Source organism: Zingiber officinale, chromosome 5A (assembly GCF_018446385.1).
Source record: "Zingiber officinale cultivar Zhangliang chromosome 5A, Zo_v1.1, whole genome shotgun sequence".
In the NCBI taxonomy this organism is placed as follows: Eukaryota; Viridiplantae; Streptophyta; class Magnoliopsida; order Zingiberales; family Zingiberaceae; genus Zingiber; species Zingiber officinale.
In genome coordinates, this window is record NC_055994.1 from 119317206 (window position 1) to 119343184 (window position 25979).

Sequence of the window (25979 nt, forward strand, 5' to 3'; positions counted from 1 at the left end):
TGAAGAACCGAAGAATGCCGCGGAACACGCGAAAGCAAAGGTGCGGCGGAGGAAGAAGGTGACGACTTTATAAGGTCGGGCCCGATCAGCCTCGACCGTCGGATGCAGGTCACAGGAATCGAGGCTCCCATCGGGCCGTTCATTTCAAACCGCCGATGTCCCATCGGACACATCGCCGAGTCGTACGATGACGCCAGCGGAGGCGCCACGTGGCACCATGTCATAGGGGTGCATTTAATGAGCGCCATTACGGTGCACAGCGCGCGTGCTCGGTCTTAATGGAGAGGATTTGCACGAATCCCGAGCAGATCCAAAGGGCGTCAGTGTTGACCGTCGACACGGCAGCAAAGCCAGCGCTCAGAAGAGGCCGAGCGGCCGTGAGGAGGAACATTCCAGAGTGGCAAGGCGGTGTCACTCAGGTCGACCAGCAGTCTAGTCAGTCGGACTTAGCGCCTCCTTCGACTAGACTTGAGGGGGAGGCATGTGATCCGGTGGTAAGGACGGGGAACCCTCGTTGCGCGGAAGGTCAACGACACGTGGGGGTCAAAGGTTAAGAGATTCAACCCCGAGACCCGACCGACCGGACTGAGAGGGCCGACCGGACTGAGATGGCCGACCGGCCGGGAATCCCCCGAGCCAAATGAAAGACAACCCGACTAGGGGTCAGGTTTCCGATGCTGAAGGTAAAAAGGTTTCAGGGCTGAGCGGGCTGTCCATTCGGCCGGTGCACAAGGCAACAAAGACAGGCAGGAGCAGTCTCATCCGAGCATACGACCGAGGCAGAAGTGATATGCCCGCCGAGCGACCGAACCACTCGGCCTTGGAACAGACAGGAAGCGTAAGAGGACAAAGGAGACAGGGGATAACATCATCCTCGAGACGTCTGCCACTAACAGGCAGTAGGGTTGGCGGCCGAGCCGTACACAGGATCATACGGTGGAAGCTTCCACCGTCACATCCGGGATATGCTCGGACGATTGCGGAATGGCGCCAGAGGTACTTTTCTGACAGGGGCTCGTTAATGTATGTTTAGAGAAGCGTGCATGCATAGAGAAGCGTGTCCGCGCCTCCCCGAGGTCCTATACAAGGACCCCCAGACGTCGACGAAGGTATACGCGATCCCTTACTGTAGCCACAGTTGCGCTGCCTCTCTCATTTCTCGTTGCCTGACTTGAGCGTCGGAGGGCCGTCGCCGGAAAACCCCTCCCGGCTCGGCTTCTTTGCAGGTTCACCGGAGATCTAGACCACCAGTCGAAGACAGCGGAGCGTGCTACGTCCCCAGCGTCCGTCAATTCAGCGCTCGGACAGGATCACTTAGCATAACGTATTTTCAATGTTTTGTGCCCTTTTTAATTTATTAATTTATTTTTGTATTCCTTATCAATTGTCAATGTTTTCTTTAATCTCATTTGTAGTTCAACAAAAGCTTTCATATTAATGAGGTGTTTAACACTATTTCCATACTTTTTAAGTTTGTCACATAAATGTTTCTCATCATTAACTCTTTCTCTTGCTAAATTACTTTTGGTGTGTATTACTTTAAACAACTTACAACAAATACAAAATAATTTGTCCAACTCCTTAGCATATGCTAACCATTTTCGATCACAAGTCTCACCATTTGTTAACATTTGAACATAGTAAGTATGAGAAAAGTGGCAATATTATTTATCTAAAGAAAACTTGAGAATATCTTCTCTTTTAAGATCTCTTTCCATAAGTAAATCTATCATTTTTGTATCAAGATTTTCCCAAACTCTTAGATCAAATATGTTCAAATCATATCTAGATATCGAACATTGAAATTCGTTTGTACGCTCATCATCACAACAATTATCAATAACTTTAGTTTTATCAATTTCAATTCCATCCAAATTATTAAAATATATACTTTCTTCGTTCTCATTTTCTACAAATTTCTCATTTTTATCACTTTTGTTTCTCACAAAATTTTCATTTTCATCATTCTTATTTTCAACAAAATCTTTATTTACATTTGATTTATTAATTAAAATTTGAAGTAAACTTTTCGTTATATATGTAATTATTTACTAAAATATTTATTCAATTAACTTTTTAAACTTTAAGTTGTCTTTTTTTTCAAAATTTTCTTTTTTATATTCAGATAGTTATTTCATGATAATAAATAATTATGAACAATAACAATAAACAAAAAATAATAAAACTTTATATGGAAAAGTTTTCTTTGATTCAAAATCTATTTTTGAATCCACTTATATAAGATCTTACATAGTTACACCGATAATATAACAAAATATAATAATTTAATTATTTATGAGTTACGATCTTTTGTTCGTACAATTAAAGACCCCCGGCCAAGGGCAGCTCTGATTGACTACAATCCTCACAAAAACATCATGATTATTGTTGGTGGCCTTATTGGGATGTCATCGTAAGTGTATGACCGTCAAATTTTATCCTTCCCAATTTTAATTGGATAAAAAAAAATTACAAATAAATTTAAAATTTATTTGTCTATTATTTTTTTTAATAGCTAGTTAAATCATGTGCAAATGAGATAGGATGTTCTGTCATGTAAACCTCTTGTCTCCGTGTCCCATTAGTTGAATGACTAAAGAAAAATATTTTGAATCGAATAAATAAATCTCCATTTGAATGACTTTTTTATTTTCACTTCAGCTCCATCGAAAATCCAAAATTTTAAATTCTAAATCCTAAATTAATTTTATTTTTTCGGTTCAAAATGATATTTTCCTTATAATGGAGACAGAGACAGGGACAGAACCTATCTGATTTGTGTGCAAATTGCAATCCATACATCAAGTTCGGATCCTCAATCTCTGTGTTCTTTTACTGAGTTCAGATTATATTTCAAAAATATCTTGCGCATTACCATCCGATTGGTAAAAGGACGCAGGACAGAATTATTTTAGGACAAGGATCCGAACTACTACATGCATCTCTCATCGCCTCGAGCGAGTGTAAACGCACACACACCGTATGTGCGCCACATAAGTGTAGACACATACGCTGTCTCAAATCGAGTATACCTCTCACGATGATAAAAAGACGAATACGCTCGTCCAGCGACTCTGAACCCGAACGGGATCCTCTCACGATAATGCTTCGGATAAGGCGTCGAACCGGAACGGGACCCTCTCACGATAATACTTCGGATAAGGCGGCGAACCCGAACGCGAGCTGTCGACGACGGCGAAAGCTGGCGAGGTAGAAGAAGCTGTAGATCAATGGCAGCGCTCATCGCTCATTTGAACCTCGCTCCTCCTCCTCCTCTCTCTCCCAAAACCAAGCCCTCCTCGTCCAAATGGCTATTTTTCCTACCTCCACCTCAATCCCGCTCTGGTACGAGATCCGCGAGCGCAAGTTTTCACCCCGTTCAGTGCCCCGTGGACTCGTCGCCTCTATCTCTGGGTGTAGGAATTGGGCGGACGAGCGCCATTGTCCTCCTTGCCGCCTCGCTCCTCGTCGCTGACCCTGCCTTCGCGTATAAGGTTACCATTCTCTTGCTCAGGCAGTCCGAGTTCTCCAATATTGTCATTCTTGTTAATTATGGTGCATGGGAACTGGAAGGGCGGGGGTCCGTACGGAATCGGGGTGACGAGGGGGCAGGACCTCAGCGGCAAAGACTTCAGCGGAAAGGTCCTCATCAAACAGGACTTCAAGACGGTAATCGGTGAAATTTGTGGCATTTCGAAATTTCAACATTTGCTGTTTGTGTGATTCGAGTTTGATAAGTTTTTCATGGCGTGCTGCATGCTTGCTTGAAGTCAATCCTGAGGCAGGCCAATTTCAAAGCTGCAAAGTTACTTGGGGCGAGCTTCTTCGATGCCGATCTGACAGGTGGTTGACTCTTTTTTTAATTCGAGAGGAATGTGTCTTCCTGTCCATCTTACTATTTGGAGAGATAGTAGCCAACCCTAGTCGAAGGCATTTTCTGCTATTATGACAAGAAAACTGGACAGATGATAAAGAAAATAGGTGTGCAGTTGAAGTGAATATTACGTTGTGGGATTGTATATATTATCTTAAATTTGTCGATGCCAAGAAGAAGAAGAAAAAAAAAATGCAGATGTCACTTGCATTGGAGCCAACATTCAATGCCTATTGTAACAAGCTGTTATTCAATGTTTTGACAGATAATCTGTGATTATCTGTCTAAGCTCATGTTTAAAGTTGCTTCTTCAGGTGCCGATCTCTCTGATGCAGATCTCAGAGGTGCAGATTTTTCCTTGGCAAATGTAACTAAGGTGCTTCATTGCATGAAATCACGATTAAGATTTTTTGTTGTTGTTGTAAAAAATACGATTGCTTTTAAGGGTCTATTTTCTTTCTCTTTTGAGATTTCAGTTCTCTGGTTGATTTCTTCAATAAAGCTTATCTATGGAATCATGTTTTTTTTTTTTGAAAAAAAAATAGGAGTGCTTCTATTTTCTTTCTTTTTTGAGATTTCAGTTCTCCAGTTGATTGCTTCACTAAAGTTCATCTAAAGGAATGAGTTCTTATAGTGCACCAGGTTTATAGGTTTTTATATCCAAAGATTTGAGTTTCACTGATAGGCATTGCCAGTGGTAAATAGTGTTGAGTTCATAACTTTATATAGGGCACAAGTGTGGAATCCAAAATTGCCAAAGTTGATAGCCTTGCAGGAGAGAGTATAAAGGAAGGAGGAGACATCAGAGATTATTGTTTATTAAACAAGCATTGAATCTTAATCAACTGGAGTTTTCTTATAAATTGCCTATTTACATTAAAAAAAAAAAGATTCTAGCTTTACGGTTAGATCATCAAAAGTCTTGTGAAATTATCCATCTCCTGAGAGACAAGTTTATTTCATTTTGATATTATGTTGCTATATTTATCAATACAACCCAGTGTAAATTGTTTTTGTTTCTCTTTCTTCTGTATTGTAGGCAAATCTAAGTAATGCGAATCTTGAAGGTGCACTTACTACTGGCAATACATCTTTCAAAGGATCTAATATCTATGGAGCAGGTAACTCAAATGTGAAATGATTTACATCCTTTTCATATTTGTTTGATGATCATGCAGTTACAACTGCTACGAGATGCTTTTAGTCTAACTTGAATGAATAGTTCTGGACATTGAGCCTAGCAGGTTAAATGGAACATTTTTATTGCCACAATAAATTAACTTGCTTTTGAGTGAAAACAAAGAGAAAAACTTATTTTTGCATTTGTGACACGAGTATGCATTTCTCAACTTTTAAGGATGCATTCCAAGTTTGGATTGTCAAGGGAAGAATAATATGTGAGACCATCTCCTTTCATTGTTAATATATGATCACATTTTTGAAAACAATTAATTATAAGGATAGCCTGTAGCAGACAAATCAAAGAAAACATTCTTATAGAAAGATAGCAACGAGAGCCATCAAATCTCACATTATGATGCCCATGGGTTTTAAACCCATGATCTTGGCAATAAGTTCAAAGTTCTTTACCAATTGAGCTAGTTATATTTCTTGTTACCAAAATTTGTTGTGGATCATACTCATTATTATGATGGCTTCATGGTAGCTGTACTGCAAGTAAAACTATTTTTTATTTAATTTCTTTTTCATATAGTATGAGTGGCAGCTTATTGGATGAAGTGAGAGTTGGAAGGAAAAAGTACTGAGACCATCTAAGTTATGAAGGTTGGAACCATTTTAAAGAATTAGAGATAGAAAGGCTGAACAATTATTTTAGGGATTTGCATGTAATGCTAAGACTTCCTAGGCAATGCATATGGTTCTGGATATTGGCTTGCCTTAGTTAATAGGTAATTAGACAAGGGTATGTGATATGAGGTTTTGTTGAATTTTAGAAGACCTAGATGAAAGACAGTAAATATTTGGCTTATGAGGAACCAAAGTTTATTTAAATGCCATCTAAGTAAAAGACGAGACTAAAAATTGAAACCTTAACGATAATTGGCATAGGCTAGCTTTCTTGCAACTCCATCTATTATCATTAACTAAGTTCTTCCCAATCAATTCTTTGAGCCTTAAAGGTTAGTAATCTAGAGATGTGTATTGGCAGATGAATGAACCAGCAAATAGCCTTTTGCTTTTATGAGAAAGAAGAGCATCTTTAAAGATTTAACAACCACCAAGGAGCATAAAGGTCTGACCATTAGCTATTAGAATTGACAGATCTCCAAGATTTGAAGGGGAACAATGAAAAGTCAAAAACAAGATTAACATTGTGTAGAATTTTCTGTTCAAGATAAATTTAATTTGACTAACTCAAATGTGGAGATGAGTCTAACTCAAGTTGCATTATATTTGTTTGGATGAAGACTTGTGGATTACATTGATTATGTTACATGAAGCAGAAAGCCATTTTTAAGCTCTAAGAAATATTTCTTGAGGTGAAATGGTTAGATGAAAGATATGTTATAACCCATTTTCTATTCAATGTAGAGTTTTGAAACCTTTTTCCTATCATATAACTCTTAAGGAAGCTCACTATGCATGCGAGAGCACTTTATTGGTTATAAGCAAGCAAGAGTAAGAAGAATCAACATAGTTTTATTCTCTTTTGCGCCTCTTCTAAATTTCTATCAATTTGGTATTAGAGCCAAGCTATTATAACCACTACATGCCATTCACTATCGCACATCTCACTGACAACTATAAGAATTGAAGCATTCTTGCTTGGATCTCACGATGTATAGAGGTGGTTGAAAAGGGGTATGAAGAACCCCTAGATGAAGCTACACTCTTGGAGAACCAAAATGATGCTTGAAGGACTTAAGAAAGAAAGACAAAAATGCCCTCTATTATTTATTTACCAAAGGCCAAATGAAAGAGCTTTTGAGAAGGCCATTACATTGCCAGCAACTTTAAATAAGCATGAGAGATCCTTCAAGATTCCTATAAAGGAATAGAGAGGGTAAAGAAGGAACTTCTACAAACTCTATGAGGGGAGTTTGAGGCCTTAAAGATGAAGGACGTGGAGCCGATTTCCAACTACATCACAAGGGTCTTGGTAATTATCAACCAACTAAGAAGAAATGTTGAAACAACTAGACAATCATGTGGTTAGAAGCCATGGGCATTGATGGGTTTAGAGGTTCCTTTACAAACCTATGAACAAAGACTTTAAAAGAAGCAATATTTAGGATAGCAAAAACACTCTCTAAATCAAAGATGAAAATGCTAAAGAAGAAAGGATCCAAAGAGGGCATGGTTGTGATCACAATTATAATTGTGGTGTGGCATGGTCGCCGTGGCCTAGGAATCAAGGACGAGGGCAAATACACAATTTTGATGGCAAAGGCACTTCTCGAAGAGAATATGTAATAAAGGGTTTCTAAAGAGGAAGGTATGGTAAATATAGAGTTTGTTGTTATACTTGCTATAAACTTGGTCATTATTCTTCAGATTGTTGGTATAATGACTCAAAATAAGTTGACAAAAGGGTTCAATATGTCAAATAAAAGAGAGGATGACTCTAGTTTCAGGCACAAAAGGATAGTGATGAGCACAACCAAAAAGATTGTTATTGGGATAATGGAGCAAAACAACCACATGTGTGGGCATAAACATATGTTCAAGGAGCCTAATGAAGCTATTTTGGACAAGTCTCCTTTCATGATCTCTTCAAGATGAAAGTTTAAGGATAAAGTGAAATGCCCATCTAATCTAAAGATAAAAATCATCATCTCATTTCTAATGTTTGTTATGATCAACATCTTAAAGCTTGGACAAGTTTTAGAGAACAAATGATGGGCATATGCGCTATGGAGACGCAAACATGAGACTAATTGCATGTGTCAGATGAACTGGAACTAGTTATTTAGCTTGAATATTAAGCATGTTGATGTTAAATACAACCCAGGGCATAGTCGAGTTGGTTATTAGATGGCAGGTTTGTGTAATTGAGCAAGGGTCGAATCTCGACAAAGACCGAGGAATTATCCTCCTATGTGATGGCTAGCTTTGATTTCCTTATTTACTCCCTCTCAATGATATGGAGCAGTCGAGGGAAGAGGGGGGGGGGGGGTGACGGATTTCACCTTTTGTAGAATGTTGATGTTAAATACTCGAAAACAAATTTATAAAATGTCTCTTGGCTATGGCATTTAAAATATTGACAAATAGAAGAATGGTGAATGATCTACCAAATATCAGCACATCAAATTATTTTTGTGAAGAATGCATTATTGGCAAGCAACCAAAAGAAAAGTGTTTCAAAGGAATCAACATATCATGCTACGAGGCCTCTTGAACTTATCCACATCCACAAGGATATCTGTGAGCTAATTTCTCCAACTTCTTATAGTGAGCTTATTATTTTATAACAATAATTATAATTTCAATAAGAAAACTTGGATATGCTTTCTAAATGAAAAAAAAAATCATAGAATTTTTATAAGCTCTTAACACCTTTAAAAGATTCATTGTGTTATTAAGAACCACAGTGGTTTTTCCATCAAAGCTTTGTGATCTAATCATATTGATGAATCGACTTCTAAGACAAACTTTAACGGAGAGCATGGTGTAAGGCTTAAAATCTCTTTCAAACTTTGACTAGACCAATACTATTTTGATACCGTGACAAAGTTTTTTTGTATGGTGCCAGTTTAGAATTGGAGGGAGAAGGAGATTAAAAAAAAAGGAAGAAGAAAAGAACACAATATATTATTGGTTATGATGAAAGATCTAAAACCTTCTAAGCTTTTTGTTCCAAAAAGAATAAAGTACATGTGAGTAGAGATGTTAATTTTCATCAAGATGGAGTACAGAATTGACAAAAGAAGATAGATGAGTCAATAAAGAAAGACATGTGGAGGTTGGATTTCATCAATAGTTTCGACTATGACATCTTCCTCTTCACCACCAACATCCTCAACATCAATTGCTTTGTTCATTATTGGAGATACTCCAAGACCACAAAAGAGGAGATTGCAAGGACTATTTAGGGGACTAATCAATTCAATCTTATTTGTTTTTATGCTACCGAAGAGGATATATTATTCAAAGAGGCTAAGGTGCTTCCCATGCGTACTTTGTTGCCTATTTTACCATCTCTTGCTACAAAGCAATTGATATCTGTCACTTGCCCTCTCCAAATGTACAATATATAGACAACGGTAGTTTGAATTCAGTTGTAACTGCTACATTTTTCATGCTTGTGTGAATAATAATTAGTCATTGTTTGGACTTTAGATTTTGTTAAAGTTTCTAATACTATCTAGTGAAATTCATCTAAGCCAAAGGTCATGACAAGCTATGGGAGAGGAGATAGATGGCAATGATATATTCTAATGGTACCTAGAAATTTGTCACTTTTCCTCTTAGAAAGCATACCGTTGCTTGCAAACTAGTATTTCAACATTAAAACATCCCATGGACACATTTTTCACTTGTGGTTAAGATTGTTTCATTTCATTTCTTTCTTCAATTGAGTATAGTGAATGCTTTCTTCCATCCTAATGTGGACGAGGAGGTATAGATGGAGCAACATTTTTTGTTTGTTTTTCAGGGAGGGTTTAGTGTTGTGGAAATGACAAGGTCTTTATATGCATTGAAGGATAGTTTGATAAAGTCAGCTCCATTCTTTTGAAGTATATCATATTACAAGTATTTCAACTCACCTTTTACTCTAAGAAGCATATTCTTTCATCGTTTATATAGATGATGATAGATATCATCATTGTTAGCGATGACACTAGGAATCACTAAGGTGTTCCTTTATTAGAACTTTGAAACCAAGAACTTGAAAGGTTTTTAGTATTTGTTTTTGAGGGGAGATATTTGTATATCATAATGGAAATATATGCTTGAGGAAGTTGCTAACCTAGCAAAGAGACATTTGACAAAGAGACATTATTTAATTCAAATATCATAGATTGGTTAGAAAATTAAACTACCTTTACTGCCATGAGACATGGATATCTTATTTGCTGAGTATGATTTTTTAGTCTTTTTCTTTTTTTTTTGAGGCTTCATGTCATAATCACAAGGAGTCTAGGAGGTGATTATAAGGATTCAGTATCTTAAAAGTGCTTTAGAAAAGGGACTCTTATATTAGGGCCATGGTCATCTTATATTGTAGGATATACACATGTAGATTGGGTAGGTACTCCATTAACAAGTGATCTGTAGCAAAGACTGTTATGTGTTGGATCGAAAGCGCTACGGCGGGGGGGGGGGGGGGGGGGGGGGAATAGTGCTCGTGACTTTCACAATCGATTTCGGAATCGTAAAAGAAAACTTAAACGCAGCGGAAAGTTAAAGCACAAACACATACAGAAGACACAGTCGAATTACTTCGTTTGGAGCCTAGCTCGACTCTTACTCGAAGGCCCGCGGTCGTTGACCGCTTTCGGTGGGCAACAACTATAGAATCGATGATTACAAGATTAATTACAATTAAGTGCAGTAAGAAAAATTATACCAATGAACAGTAAATAAAGAACTTTGGAGCGTTAAGTCGTTGGAGCAGCAGGGCCTTGTTGAAGTGTACAGAGCAGTTCACAGGGGCGCAACTTTTTCTGTTCGAGAGCTATATCTGAGCTGCACCTCAAGGCCTCCTCTTATAGCTCTACAAGATCTGATCTAGATCCCCAAGTCTCGGGATCAGCTTTGACTCGAAGTGGATCGGTCGACCGATCCTCATGTTCGGTCGACCGATCAGATGATCTCCACCGCATCTGATCCGTCGATCTGTCGCTCCGCTTCGATCTAGTCAAACTCTATCCCTGGGTTCGGTCGACCGATCCCAAGGTCCGGTCGACCGATCAGTCTTCTCTGACCCGCTCACCTCGGCTTGATTCAGTCGACACCTATCCCAGGTTAGGTTGACCGATCCCTAGGTCCGGTCGACCGATCCCTAGGTCCGGTCGACCGATCCCTGGTCGAGCCCGGTCCAACTTCTGGAGACCTGATTTGTTAGCTTGGAGGTTCGGTCGACCGAGACCTGATTTGTTAGCTTGGAGGTTCGGTCGACCGATCCCAAGGTTCGGTCGATCGATCCTGGTCAGTTCTAACCCTGCACAAAAATATTAGTTTCCTGCAAGACAAAGTTAGAACACAAAAGATAATATACCAGTACGATCCTCCAGATCGACTGGACTTTTGCTCAGCGTCCGATGCTTCCGGTCTTCATGCTGGATGTTCGGTCCTCGACCCATCCAGACTTCTACCCGGTTCTCGATACCAGGATTTTAACCTAGGATTACCACCCCCTAGGATTTTTGCCCGAAGCGCCGACCCGCCAAGACTTCCCGCATAGGGTTACCACCCCCTAGGGTTTTTCCTTGCCTAACCGCAGCTAGGACTTTTCTCCACCTAGGGTTACCACCCCCTAGGGGTTTCACCTGTCAACCGCAGCTAGGACTTTTCTGAAACACTCAGTCATACACATTAGATAACAATTAAACTTAACTTTGAATCCCTTTGCCATTATCAAAACTAAGGTTCGATCGTCGGATGCTTCCCGCACCAACAATCTCCCCCTTTTTGATTATGGCAACCGAAATTCAAAGTTAAGTAAAAAAAATGCAATAAAGGTAAATATAAATGAGTACAAGCATAAATAAAACCTAAGCACATTGAAGCTCCCCCTTAATGGGAGCTCCCCCTTAAATTGATTTCTTTTAGTTTTGAATTTTTGAATTTTAGTTTCCTTTTCCTTTTTAGTTTTCTTTGAATTTCCTTATACTCGCCCCATTTGCCATATATCAAAATAAGGAGGGGAAAAAAATGAGTTCTGAAGTAAACACTTAGCTTTTCAAATTAATTTTCGTAATTTTCTTGTAAACATTAAAGTCTAAGTGTTTCTTTTAAAAATTTTTTAAAAAATTTCTTCTAAACTCTAAGTTTAAGAAATAATTTTAAATTATTTTCAAAGGATTTTTCAAAGTATTTTTCAAATGATTTTTGAAATTAATTTTCAAAGTATTTTTCAAATGATTTTGAAATTAAAAATAATTTTTCAAAGGTTTTTTTTAAATGATTTTCAAATAATTTTTTAAAATGATTTTCAAATAATTTTTCAAAGGATTTTTTTTTAAAATGATTTTCAAATAATTTTTCAAAGGATTTTTTAAAATGATTTTCAAATAATTTTTCAAAGGATTTTTTTTAAAAAAAAATGATTTTCAAATAATTTTTCAAAGTTTTTTAAAATGCTTTTCAATTAATTTTTCAAAGGATTTTTTAAAATGATTTTCAAAGTTTTTTTAAAATGATTTTCAAATAATTTTTCAAAGAATTTTAAAATGATTTTCAAATAAATTTTCAAAGGATTTTTTAAAATGATTTTCAAATAATTTTTCAAAGGATTTTTTTTTTAAAATGTTTAAGATTTTGAAATTGATTTAAAAGATTTTTCAAATAATTAATTCATTTGATTTAAGTTAATTAAGTCGATTCATTTGATTGAATTTATTTAAAACTAAGTTTAACTTAGATCCATCTCACCTGATTCTAAGTTATCAATCAGGTAATCTTATATAATTTTGTGAGATGGTTATCTTTAATTTAGGTTATTTCTAAAGATTAATTTACATTTGAGTTAAACTTAGATTTTCCAATTAGTCAATTAAATATGTCTTTCCATGATTGATTCCCAGGTCAGGGCGAGGCTCTAGGCTTTCTTGGGTATGGGATCATCCACCCTTCCTAGACAGAATCGCTCAAAGAAATATATATTTAATTTTCCTTTTTGAAACTCCTAGATTTAACTAGCAAGTGTAAATTATGCCTAGATCCTTAAGCTATCCTAATCTAAGCATGTATATTGCAAGGAAGATAAATAAACAAGCATCAATCAATTTATCTATTTATTGAGATAATTTTTCTATTGGCTCCCCCTGGATCATAGCCTCGATGTGGTCTATCAAGGAAATGGATCTGATCCTTGGGGACCCAATAGTGACCAGGTCCAACTTGATTAACCAAGTTGGACTTTGATACCCATGCTTGGACAATTTTTCTATTATATCTATTAACTAGCGATAAATATGATTTGTATTTTATTTTAGTTTTAAATCCAAGTCCGGTTTTGTTGTAAACGGCTCGCTGTTTTCCAAGAAGCAGATCCAAATTCTTGGAACCCATAGTGAACCGTTCCAACGTGTCCTTGAGTTCTTTAATTTGAGTTTTCAAATTTGAATTTTCTTCCTCAAGTTGTTGGACTTGAGTTGAACTTCCAATTTGAATAGGCTCAGTTAAAGGACTTAAGTCTGTCACTTCCTTAAGGATTGTTACCTCCTTTTAGAGTGACTTGACTCGAACATTGGATTTAGCCAATTTCTTAAGCAAGTAAGGAATTAACCTTTGCAAATCATCTAATTGAGTTTCGGCAAGTAAGGCACTTACAGTGGGGTTCGGTCCTTCGGAAACGGATGCGGATCCGTGGCTTCGCTCGGACTCAGTTTCCGACTCGCTCTCGGTTTCAGACTCGAATTCGGACTCGGTTTCGTCAATATTTACTTGTACTGGCAACGAGAGGAAGCTTGTCGGTTCTTCTTCGTCGGACTCGGATTCATCTGAGGACTCGGACCAGGTTGCCTTTAATGCTTTCTTTTTGCGTTGCTTTTTGTTTGGACAATCCGGCTTGTAGTGCCTCTTCTGGTTACATCCGTAGCAGGTGACTCCAGATCTATCCTTTGGGTCTGTTTGAGTTGCCCTTTTTGACTTGCATATTTTCCGCACGAGCTTTAACAGTTCGGAAATAACTTCGTCTTCGTCCTCTGCGTCTGATTCGTCTTTGGACTCAGGTTTGGATTTGCACCTTGACGTCGGTTCGCGCATTCTGCTGGTACCTGCAACCAAAGCAACACCTTTCTCAACCGGGCGTGCATTAGTCTGCTCATGCAATTCTAGTTCGGAAAACAATTCATCTAGTTTTATTGAAGATAAATCCTTGGAAACTTTGTAAGCATCAACCATGGATGCCCACAAGGTGTTCCTCGGAAAAGTGCTTAGCGCGTACCTTATTACGTCGCGGTTTTTCACCTTTGGCCGATCGCATGAAGCCCGTTGAGTAGGTCCCGGATGCGCGCGTGAAGCTGGCTCGCCGTCTCACTTTCCTGCATTTTAATATTATACAGTTTATTTAAAATTAAATCGCGCTTACTTACTTTAGCATCGGAGGTGCCCTCGTGCAGTTCGATCAGCTTTCTCCATAGCTCTTTGGCGCTTGAGAAGGGTCCTACTCTGTTGAGTTCTTCTTTTGTAAGCCCGCATTGTAGCATGCAAGTGGCTTTGGCATCTGCTTCCACCTTCTTCCTAATGCTGGTGTCCCAGTTGGTGCAGGAAACCAGTTCTCCGGTGCCGTCACGTGGTAGCTCGAGACCGGTCTGGATGATGATCCACATCTCGACTTGCGTCTTGAGGTCGTATTCCATCCGGTTCTTCCAATATGCAAAATCATCTCCGGAGAAGAGCGGGGGGCGAGAAGTGCTAATGCCTTCTTGGAGGGCCATTTTAAAACAACTTGCACACAAGAAAACAAAAAAAAAATGTACCAGGACTTGATCCTGGATTAGCTGTGCGGTATGAAAATAAAAGAAACCAACTCGAGTGGTGTTGCACCAACTTCGAACAAAAATCGATTCCGAAAGAAAAATTTAGAATGTAGCTATTAGGCTAATTCTAATTGACTCCGTAAAACTGAAAATAACCACAAAAAAATGCGTGATTGGTGGTTGCACCAGATCAATGCTACCCCGCTCTGATACCAATTGTTGGATCGAAAGCGCTAGGGGGGGGGGGGGGGGGGAATAGCGCTCGTGACTTTCACAATCGATTTCGGATATCATAAAAGAAAACTTAAACGCATCGGAAAGTTAAAGCACAAACACACACATAAGACACAGTCGAATTACTTCATTCGGAGCCTAGCTCGACTCCTACTCGAAGGTCCGCGGTCGTTGACCGCTTTCGGTGGGCAACAACTATAGAATCGACGATTACAAAATTAATTACAATTAAGTGCAGCAAGAAAAATTATACCAACGAACAGTAAATAAGGAACTTTGGAGCGTTAAGTCATTGGAGCAGCAGGGCCTTGTTGAAGTGTACAGAGCAGTTCACAGAGGCGCAACTTTTTCTATTCGAGAGCTATATCTGAGCTGCACCTCGAGTCCTTCTCTTATAGCCCTGCAAGATCTGATCCAGATTCCCAAATCTCAGGATCAGCTTTGACCCGAAGCGAATCGGTCGATCGATCCTCATGTTCGGTCGACCGATCAGATGATCTCCACCGCATCTGATCCGTCGATCTGTCGCTCCGCTTCGATCTGGTCAAACTCTATCCCTGGGTTCGGTCGACCGATCCCAAGGTCCGGTCGACCGATCAGTCTCCTCTGACCCGCTCACCTCGGCTTGATCCAGTCGACATCTATCCCAGGTTCGGTCGACCGATCCCTAGGTCCGGTCGACCGATCCTTGGTCGAGCCCGGTCCAACTTCTGGAGACCTGATCTGTTAGCTTGGAGGTTCGGTCGATCGATCCCGGTCAGTTCTAACCCTGCACAAAAATATTAGTTTCCTGCAAGACAGAGTTAGAACACAAAAGATAATATATATAAATAAATTTGACAGTCACCAGACTGTCCGGGTCTGACTTCGAGTTTCTGACCGGAAACCCTAGGTCGACCCGACGCCTACTGTTCCTTCTTCCGGGGAACGCGTCCTCACCTATTCCTCTCAGGAGATTTACCTGTTGCCAGTACGATCCTCCAGATCGATTCGACTTTTGCTCAGCGTCCGATGCTTCCGGTCTTCATGCTGGATGTCCGGTCCTCGACCCATCCAGACTTCTACCCGGTTCGCGACACCAGGATTGTAACCTAGGGTTACCACCCCCTAGGATTTTTTCCCGAAGCGCCGATCCGCCAAGACTTCCCGCATAGGGTTACCACCCCCTATGACCTAGGGTTACCACCCCCTAGGGTTTTTCCTTACCTAACCGCAGCTAGGACTTTTCTCCACCTAGGGTTATCACCCCCTAGGGTTTTCACCTGCCTAACCGCAGCTAGGACTTTTTTGAAACACTCAGTCATACACATTAGATAACAATTAAACTTAACTTTGAATCCCTTTGTCATTATCAAAACTAAGGTTCGATCGTCAGATGCTTCCCGTACCAATATTATGTTCTGCAAACGAAAGAGCAATAAGCCAATTCTTTGGTTAGGTCGAGTGTAGAAGCATAATACAGATCATGACTCTAACTACATGTGAATTTATGTCTGTCTTAGATGGATAACACTTATACTAAGTTGGTGGTGATATTATGGCAATCAAATTGTCGTGCACATTGCTTCCAATTCGACCTTTAAAAAGATGATGGAAGATGGAACAGAGAGATGTACTTGCTAAAGGAAAGTGTGCGACCCAATGAGATCATTTCTCCTTTTCATTTTGGGTTACAAATTGTTCAATTTGGGAAAGATACTTGATTGACCGTTTCTGAGAGCTCCTAAAAATTTATTCATTTGTCACAGGCTTACAATAGATACTGACCCTACTGGTAGATATGTTTTTGTCCCCATTTCTCAGTTTGACTGCAGAACTGCCGTCTTGAATTTGTCACGGCCTCTGTATCTAATGCTAAATAGTGATTGCATATACATATTAATCAGCCCAGAACTATAATTAATTCCTCTTTTTTTTTTTTTGTTAGACTTTACAGATGTTCCATTGCGAGAAGATCAAAGGGAATACCTTTGCAAATTTGCAGATGGGTAAAACTCATTCCATAGAACTTTCCATCTTTCTTTTTTTTCCTTTTGCAGCAACATTTGAATGTTACCGTGAAAAATGATGTCGACATCAGGGTGAATTCGGTGACTGGGAATGCAACAAGGGAGACATTACTCTGCAACTAAGACTTCTGATACACAAGCATTACATATCCCAGGGAGCTAAAACTTCTCTGCTGACATTTGCATTTCATGTTACTTGCAGTTCAATGCGTGGCTAGGTAACCCTTTATGCCCTATTTGTATACAAGAGGAAGTTATAGACTAAATCTAATGTGTCTTCTTTTTTTTCTGTTTATCGAACCATGGTTCTCAAATTGCAAATGTCTTTTAACAATTGTTGCTAATGGCGGCTGCAGCCGTAGACAAGCATACTCCCAGAACTTTTAAGTTCCCCTTGGTCTGATCTGTATAGCTAACAAGGAATTAGTCTACAGAATTAAGTTGTGGAAACCCCCTCTATTCAAGGCACATTTTAGACCCAACTTGATACTGATGAGTTCTGCCTTCGAGACAAAGTTAGATTGCTAGAGGGCATGAAGCCCCAATTATATGCCTTGCAAAGTTCTTGCAAACCCCACAAATACAAGCATTCCTGAATGATGGACATGATGAAGCATCTGAATCAGTCCTCAGACACTCATCCCAGGAACCTAGTTAGGCAGTCTATGCAATTCATAACAACATTTAGGGTAGTAGCGGTGGATTGGTGATTTCTCAACTCCAGGTCAAAAGTTGCTTGATATATTCCTTTCTAGACCGGCCAACACTGAACTTCATGGAAGGTTCCCATATAATGGCTTCCTCTTGTATGCCTATAAATAATGATGTAGCATTTTGGTAAATTGAACTAAGCAATTACTTATTTCTTCATTTCTTTCTTCTTATCTATTTCTGCCACTTTATTCCTCTCTATTTGTTTTTACATAGTATTGAAGTCATTTTTTTTCTCCAACAAGCTAGGGCTATATTACGTACAACTTCTATATCAAGTAGTCTTTCCATTCTGCAATACCCTTCCCAAAAGGTCACGACAAACACCATTCTGTTGATTCCAGAATCTATTGGGAGCTATTATTCAACAGAATCTATTGGGAGCTCCCTATTGCGGCGAGAAAAGTCATGGTGATGGTTGGCGACGCCTTTTCTTCCCTGTTGGTAACTCCATCTCAGCCATTGACCTCAAGTCCCAATTCCTCTAAGAAGAAGAGAAGCATTTTCTATTTTGACAATGATACCTTCTGTATCAGTAATCCCTGTGGCAAGTGGCCAACATAATAGGGCAATCAACGACGTGGTCGAGGGTGATGTAAAATCTTTATCACTGTTGAACACTTTGGTCTTCATTAGGACGGTAAACAAGTTAAGCTGAGTCAAATTTTAGGATGTTCAAGCTTGTTTAATAAGATAACTAAATCGAGTCGAGCCTAAAATGAATTAAGTCATTGAAATGATGGTTCAAAATTGATTTGGTTTGTTTTTTTTATGAGGTTGAGCTTGGTTCAGGCTTGGCTTGAGCTTGATTATCGAGTTCTCAATTTAAACTTATTTGATTGTTTGAAACTTTCTTGTTTGATTTGATAGTTTGATAATTCAAACTTGTGTATTCATTTTAACAGTATTTATTTATTTAGTATGTTAATAAGTATTTTATTAATAAACATGATTCATTGTTTACGAATTTTGTTCACGAATGTTGTTCATAAACGTTATGAAGTTAAACACATATATATTTACATTTATTTATTTAGCTTAACGAGTTGTTCAAGTTTATTTATTTAATTGATCTTGTATGTATTGAACGAACATAAATAAATTCTTATCAAGTTGAATACTAAATTTCTTCACGAATGTTATTCATTTACAACTCTGGCCTTTATTGTCATGGATTTGCATTTTTAAGGTAATAGACTGCCTCATTATCCTACCAAGAAGCATTCTCTGTTTCTCCTCTTAATTTTGACTCGAATGATATCTTGGTATTGATGCAACTCATCATATTATGCTAAAATATGACATTTTTACTAAAGCAATGAACTACTAAATAACTCAGGTTTGTGAATTGCCAACTTTGAGAATATATTTTCAATCAATATCTAGTTAAATTTTTTACATAATATTTTTCATGTTCCTTTATTATTAAAAAAATGTACTCTTTACATATTAATTTACCTTTGATAATAATGTTTTTTTTTTAAATTTTGTCCTAATCATTGTCTAGCAAATCAAACACTATTTTACTCTATGAATTTTGTCCCTGGTATCTTTCTTCCAATAAAGCTTTTATTAGTGAACATAAATAAATCAGTTTAGCATGCTTGACATATTATTCAAATGATTAGTATAGTCTATTCACTTCATTAACTTCCTCATCTCAATATTCATATGTTACCATCAAATCATATTTCAAACTTTCTAATTAAAACAATGTATTTTGATGTTAAGGTTGTTTATATTATTTATTGCCTATTTTAGTAAATTCATTAGTTTTTTCCTATAGAAAGGAAATTTGATTTTATTTTTTTTTTAGTTCGAGCAGTTTGAGTACCGTGTCTGTTTGATATTTCTTGTGAGAAAATCTAACCCTTATTGCATGAGTACCATCATGCCTCTTACCATTACATCGTAAGAGAATATTTTATATATTTTATTGCATGAGCAGTTTGGGGTATTTTATATATTTTATCATTATTTTGTTTGCCAAATACTCCTACATCATTTTGAATGAGGAGAATATCAAGATTTTCATTATCATCTTGCTACCTCTAGTATCATTCACTAAGTCACTTGCCTGGTCCCCCAGGGCATCATGCAGTGGTAAGCAATAATGATAATTCTCATGTAATGAAGGTTTGAATTTTATACTGGATATTCTTGAATGCTCGGGGAGTTCGAATCACTGGTGATGTTGGGTGTCATGTCAGAGTCTATCTACACTTTTCAAATTTACCTAGGAGTCAGTTTATAGGGCCCGACCATTCACATCAAGGACTAGTTGGATCTAAGGTCTCGATATTTGGATTAAAAAGATACTAAGTCTCTTGCCCTCATGCCCCAAGCAAGACGTTGTGGAGGAAAAACATTGATCATATATTAAAAACTACTTTACTACTTTCGCATCATTCATTATCTCTCAGAAACTCTAGGATGGAGCTATCAACATGACAGTTTACATTATAACTCACTTCCTAACCCCATTTCTCCATTAAAAATTTTCTTCAAGAAGTTTCTAATTATACTTTTTTTTTTTGAATTTTTAGTTGTGCGTGTTATTCTTGATTATGTTCATACTCTAAATATAAAATAGATATTGGTGCAATCATACCTCAAGCACCTAGGAAGATTATTTGGTTCAATTATGTTCTAGGTTTGTGTTTTGATGTTTAGATAATATATTAAGTAGAATCATGTTGTGAACTATACGATTAAGTTTAAGTTAAGTTGATATGTCAAGCATGTTAAGATTAAACGAATACTTGACATTAAATGAAGTTTAAATGGTTCAAGGTTGACCAAACCTTTAATGAAGTGGAAAATCTAATAACTACTAGCATTAATGTAATGAAATGAACATTTTTTTCCATAATTGATTTCATCTTCTCCAAGTGTCAACGGATCTCTCTTGATTTCTTCTCTTGCTTATAATAATTTGATCCCACTAAAAAATAACATAATTAATAAACTCAACAATAGCAAATTTTATTTTCTTCTCTTTAGAACAGTTGTAGCAATCAAATACATCAAATACTAGTTTTACTTTCTTTACCTACTCCAAATATACTTCTGGATCACTTTTACTTGAAAAATAAAAGAATCTTAATCCTAATATTTCTTAAGTTTCTATCAACATGATAATTTATCATTCCTCTTCAACCACCAACTCTAGTATGACGAGATCTATCACCAGAAGCTTTATCATCAATGTCCTCAAAAACATCATCTTCGTCACTATTGTCATTACGATTATGTTGTCTAGCCCTTTGTGTAGGAACTCCACTTGACTCCTTTGCAATCGAATAATTACAATATCTTGTCTCTCTAATCTATCTAAGATTTGATTAAATTTTATTCAGTATACTCCAAGTGTTGTCTCAAGGCACATTGTTCAAGTGATTCTCTAAGTCTTGTTTCCTCTTCACTTATTGTCATTAAAGTAATCTATTGTCACTCTCACTCAACTCACTAAGGCTAACTTTTTAAAGAATTTAGAATTGAGACAATTTCCTATAAACATCCACTAGTTGAAAAGAACTCCTGGAGCATAGAATAATGATTAGGATAAAATGTAGGAATTGAAAGAAGATTGCAACTTAGTAGAATCGATAAACTTGAATTATATGCTGAAAGAAAATGATCAGAATTGTATTTAGATAAAATTCAAAAGAAATGCACGGTTGAAAGATAAAGATACTTGAAATAAGTATTGAAAGAAAATTTGTCAAAATTTAATCTAGACAAATGTTTGAATCTAGGTTGAACTTAAAAGAAATGTGGAACTGAAAATTAAAGATACTTGAAAAGGAATTTTTTCAAAATTTAATCTAGGCATAATATAAATAAAATAGAGAATTGAAAGATAAAGAATGGTAGAATAAAATACAATTATAAAAATAATGAAAATAAAATAAGTCTATTTCTATTTTTTTTCTTTCTTTTTCTAAATTTTGACGTCCCTTCTTTTTTTTTTTTTAAACTCTCTTTGACTCTCCTTTTTTTTTCGAAATCATAATATTTTTTCTTGTTTTTATAACAACAAGGCAAATAAAATTGGTTAAAATTTCAATGATATTAAATATCAAAAGATGAACGAAATAGATAAAAATTATAGCAATGATTCAAGCATAAAAAGAAAAAAGATAATCAAATCCATTAAAAAAAATCAAGGTTATGATACCAATTGACATTAATCTAAGGAGAAGCATGTCTCATAAACCCACAATAAGTTGGAGAAAGAAAAAAGAGAAGTCTAAATCGTTAAAATGGATGGAAGAATTTCGACTTAATGCTTAAAAATACAAATCTTAGGTACAGAAGTTGGAAAGACGCCACAACCTTAAGATTTAGGTTGATAAGTCTTTGAATGCCACAAGAGATTGTCTTGATAAGTTTTAGTTCCATGAAAACAAAAAGTGGAAGTCTCATCACACTTTAGATTAAAACACACCAAAAGTTACATGTGTGGCCGCCACATCCTTTATTTATAACTATAGGATGACCTAAAAATCCTAAAAGACCAAATGAGAGTCCATTAAGAAAAGGTTTATGTAGATTATATAGTTAGTTTGGGCTTAAGTCACCTTACAATTCAAATAAAAGTAAAAATTGAGTTCATGTATCAAAATTGTCCCTACTATATAGAAATGAGACTTAAGTGGCTAATTAAGCTCATCAAAGACTTGAATTAAGTTGACTAAACCACATAACTTCCTCTTTGTCAAATCTACTTCAATTGTAACTTTGGTCTTAACATCTTTAATTAACATATTAAGTACTTCCTTAGCCTTATATAGGTCTCCATTGATGTGTAATAGATTAGCAAGAAGATCAGATCTAGAATGGAATGTTACTTTCTTTCCACCGCTTTAGCTTAGGGTCGTCTCACCGATTCTTGAGACCCTAGATAGAAATTTGTTTTAAGGCCATAATATTTTTTTTTAAAAAAATAAATAATATTTTAAAAAATAGATTTTTTTTATAAAATATTTTTAGAGACATTTAATTTTATTAGTAAAATTTAAAAGGACAATTTATACATTGTAAAAATAAAATATTTTCGTAATTGAAAATCGTGACCAAGTTACTTATCAATAACTTTATATTGTGACAAAGTTCACTTTTTATTAGTAAAATTTTAAAAATAAAAATTCTTTTATACTAAACTTTCATACATAATTTATTAAAAAAATAATATAATTATCTAATAAATATTTTAATTAAATATATAAAGTTAAATTTCATCAATAAAATGCTAAAAACACTAATTAATTTAGTGAGTAATAAATTATAATAATACTATTAATATACAATTTAATTGCTATTTAATTTTTTTTATCGATCAATTTTAACTTCAATGAAGAAAAGTCTTGACGTAATAATAAAATTATTATTATGTAATTTAGAGGTAATAATTTTGAATAGCATATATAACCATTGCGTATAATATATCCTTTCTAGGGATTTTGCATTATAGAGAGTTTTATGTACTGAGTAATTTTTTTTTTATCCATTCTAATTTTGATAAATTATCAATCAAATTTATTTAGTCAAAAAATTTAGCTGGTAATCGTATAATGATATAAAAATGATAATGAAGAAAAGAAAGAAAGATAAAAAATTAGAGAGGAATAATAGTATAATATTAAATATAGTTTTGACTTTCAAAAGTATTTTTATAAAATTATGTCAAGTATAACCAATAAATATTTTTAATTTATTAATCGAACTTAATTTTTGTTAGCAAATTAAATTTTTATTAATAAAAAATTTAAAATTTCAGATCAAATTTTAATAAAAATAAATAACAATCAAATCTAACTTTAAAGTAAAAAAAAAAATTATCAATCAAATCTAAATTTAATGAGTAAAAAATTCAAAACTATCAAATTTAACTTTAATTTATAAAAAATTAATGAAATTGAAGAAGATTAAAATTTATTGGCCAAATCAAATTTGATTAATAAAAAATTAAAAACATGAAAATAAATTTTTATTAAAATTTATTTAAACCATAATTTTATATATTACTATCCAAACTCTTTTATATATATATATATATATATATATATATATATATATATATATATATATATATATATATATATATATATATATATATATACCTGTGTGTGCGCGCGTGCGACTGTGAGCAACATGCATACGTGGCGTTGTCAGCTCGATTTTATTGTAAAAAAAATATTCTTTTATTCTTTCACCCCTTCCACCTTCTATTCAAAACAACGACGCTTTGTAAATTTGGCTAAATCTAAATTTCCCTCACGCGCTCTCTCTCGCATTCGCTCTCGCTCCTTTCTTCACTGCCATCATTCGTCGAACCTCGTGCTCCTGTCAGGAAAGCAAAGCAAAGGCGTTGCAAGCTAAACTCATGTTACAGTCGCTTGCTTGTCCACTATCTGGCTTGCAGCTCCCCAAACTACCACCGAACATATAGCCGAAGATGGTTTGCTTAGCACCCATCTCCATTCTCCATCGTAAGCCTTTCCACTCCACTGTCTGTTCTTCAACTCTGTACAATAATTTTTAGCCCTGATAAATCCTACAACGCACAAGCCCTAGCTACTTTCTTACCAGTTTTTCCTAGTGTAATTTGCAAGGAACTTGTCAAATATCAATTCCCACATTGAATAAATCAATAGTAATTCGTTTCATTTTAAGTTATATATTAGAAGAAAGGAATGATTTATTCTACAACGTAAAGGCTGACACTTGCTACCTGCAGTGGCGCCTTTGCTTGCTGCTACATGTTGTAGCAGCTATTTCGACAGTTAACTGCTACACCTTGTAGCAGCTAACTGTCTATTTTAGCTATTTCATTTTAAGTTGTAATGCCCTTTATTCCTATTATATACCGTTTATACGCGATTTTCTTTATTGGATGTCTCGGGTGTTAAACTATTAATTAATTCCATAGCTAGCTGTTACAACGTTATAGCAGTTACTTGGAATATTAGCTGCAACAATGTTGTAGCAACTATTTCGATAGCAGCTCTAAACTCAGGTGCGTAAATGATAGCCGAGCGGCGACTCTAAACCTAGGTATGTAAATGATAGTCGAGCGGTGACTCTAAACACAGGTCGATAATTAATATCCGAGTGGCGCCTCTAAACCCATGGGAGAAAACAGCTTCAATGTTCACCGTAGTTGAGCTGCGACTCTAAGCTCAGGTCAGTAAGATAAAGCAGAATGGTGACTATGAAGATGATATTAGCTGATCAACAGCTCTAGAATAGAGAATGCCTGATCAGGGGAAGGTCACCGAAGACACTGCTCGTCCAGTTAGTCGGGCTTACAACCTCCTTTGACTAGACTTAAGAGGAAGGCTTGTGATGCGGTGATAAGGGGGCCCACCAAGTGCGGGTCAAGGGCGGAGATAGCAGCCGACATGGAAGTCAAAGTCAAGGCGGTGAACGCCAGGGAACTAATGGGCTCACTAAAAATGGGCTAAGCGGAGGTCGACTTCAACTGCCGATCGGGCTTGAAAGGTCCAATCAGTCAGGAAGCTCATCGAAGTAGATTGCTCGCCTGGATGGTGTCATATAGAAAGTGTCACGCCCCGGAGGAGTCTCTGTCCGAAGAAATTTCGGCAACATCTCCCCTGTACGGCAGACAATCTGAAACTTTCTACATATCCACATACCTCATCCACATGCGGCTGGAATAATAACAGTAATATAACACATCACACAAACATTCCACGCAGTTTAATAAGAAATAAACAAATCAGTATACCATGACTCGAAAGCAACCCTACTCAACTACACTCGTAAAGCTCAAATCCGACAAACTCACCTCTTCTGCCGTCCAGACAGGCATGTAGTAAAACACATCGAATAAAAATTCATCGACAAGTACAATCCATAAAATATCCAGGTATCAAACAAAATCAAGTGTATCCATGGTCAAATAAGAAGCAAAACAAAACCAAAAGATCCATAAGTCTTCGGGGTCTTCAGGGGACCAACAACTAGAACTCTCTCCTGATAGCATCATCCTGAAATATAACAACAATGGAGGTGGGGTGAGTCCAACACTCAGCAGGTACAATTGATATGCAAAGTAAGGAAATAACAACTAGCACTAATCATGCGCACAGTCTCCTGATAAAATAAAGGTAAATGCAAACCGAAGTAAACAGGAGAGAAACTGTACTAACCAGGACCTGGTATAAGGACAAACAGTCCAAGTGGTATAGAAATCCTGTATGCATGTCAAACATAGGTATCCAAACAATATGCAGCATATAAATGCAGCAAACACAAACACAAACAATAAATGCATCATGCATATGATGCCAATGTCATGGTCACCCCTGACGCCAGTCAGCCAACTCACAACAAAAGTGGGACCGAGTGGGTAGGGTTGTGACGACCGTGCACTCTGCATCACTACCCCTGATGAGTGACCGAGTGGACGGGATGCTGTCGGAGTACACACATACTCCTACCCCAAATCATAAATGGGGGAGCTCAGTGCTCTCATCTCCCGGTACACTATGATGAGGAGGGATCTCTAAC

The 25979-nt window shown here is 36.7% G+C and overlaps 1 protein-coding gene across 6 annotated transcripts; it reads left to right on the plus strand.

Annotated features, from left to right (window-relative positions):
- Positions 1 to 3075: 3075 nt before the first annotated feature.
- Positions 3076 to 18213, plus strand: LOC121981487 (thylakoid lumenal 15 kDa protein 1, chloroplastic-like). Of its 6 annotated transcripts, none has more exons than XR_006111824.1 (8): positions 3079 to 3494; positions 3574 to 3669; positions 3771 to 3843; positions 4189 to 4250; positions 4914 to 4995; positions 16649 to 16709; positions 16802 to 16948; positions 17687 to 18213. XR_006111824.1 is itself a non-coding variant. In XM_042534030.1 (7 exons), exons 1-7 carry the CDS (start codon positions 3231 to 3233, stop codon positions 16851 to 16853), a joined length of 690 nt encoding a protein of 229 aa, XP_042389964.1. In that variant the 5' UTR covers positions 3079 to 3230; the 3' UTR covers positions 16854 to 17600. The 6 variants fall into 6 exon arrangements, 2 of the variants coding, with proteins under 2 accessions (XP_042389965.1, XP_042389964.1); XR_006111825.1 differs by having other exon boundaries at positions 17691 to 18213; XR_006111826.1 differs by having other exon boundaries at positions 17786 to 18213.
- The last annotated feature ends 7766 nt before the right edge of the window (positions 18214 to 25979 follow it).

What these genes read in the sequence shown, in the direction of transcription:
- LOC121981487 (XM_042534030.1), top strand. Translation starts at nt 3,231, where the DNA reads ATGGCAGCGCTCATCGCTCATTTGAACCTCGCTCCTCCTCCTCCTCTC. An exon ending in CTTCGATGCCGATCTGACAG is followed by an intron (nt 3,844 to 4,188) that starts GTGGTTGACTCT and finishes TTGCTTCTTCAG; the next exon opens with GTGCCGATCTCTCTGATGCA. An exon ending in CCTTGGCAAATGTAACTAAG is followed by an intron (nt 4,251 to 4,913) that starts GTGCTTCATTGC and finishes TCTGTATTGTAG; the next exon opens with GCAAATCTAAGTAATGCGAA.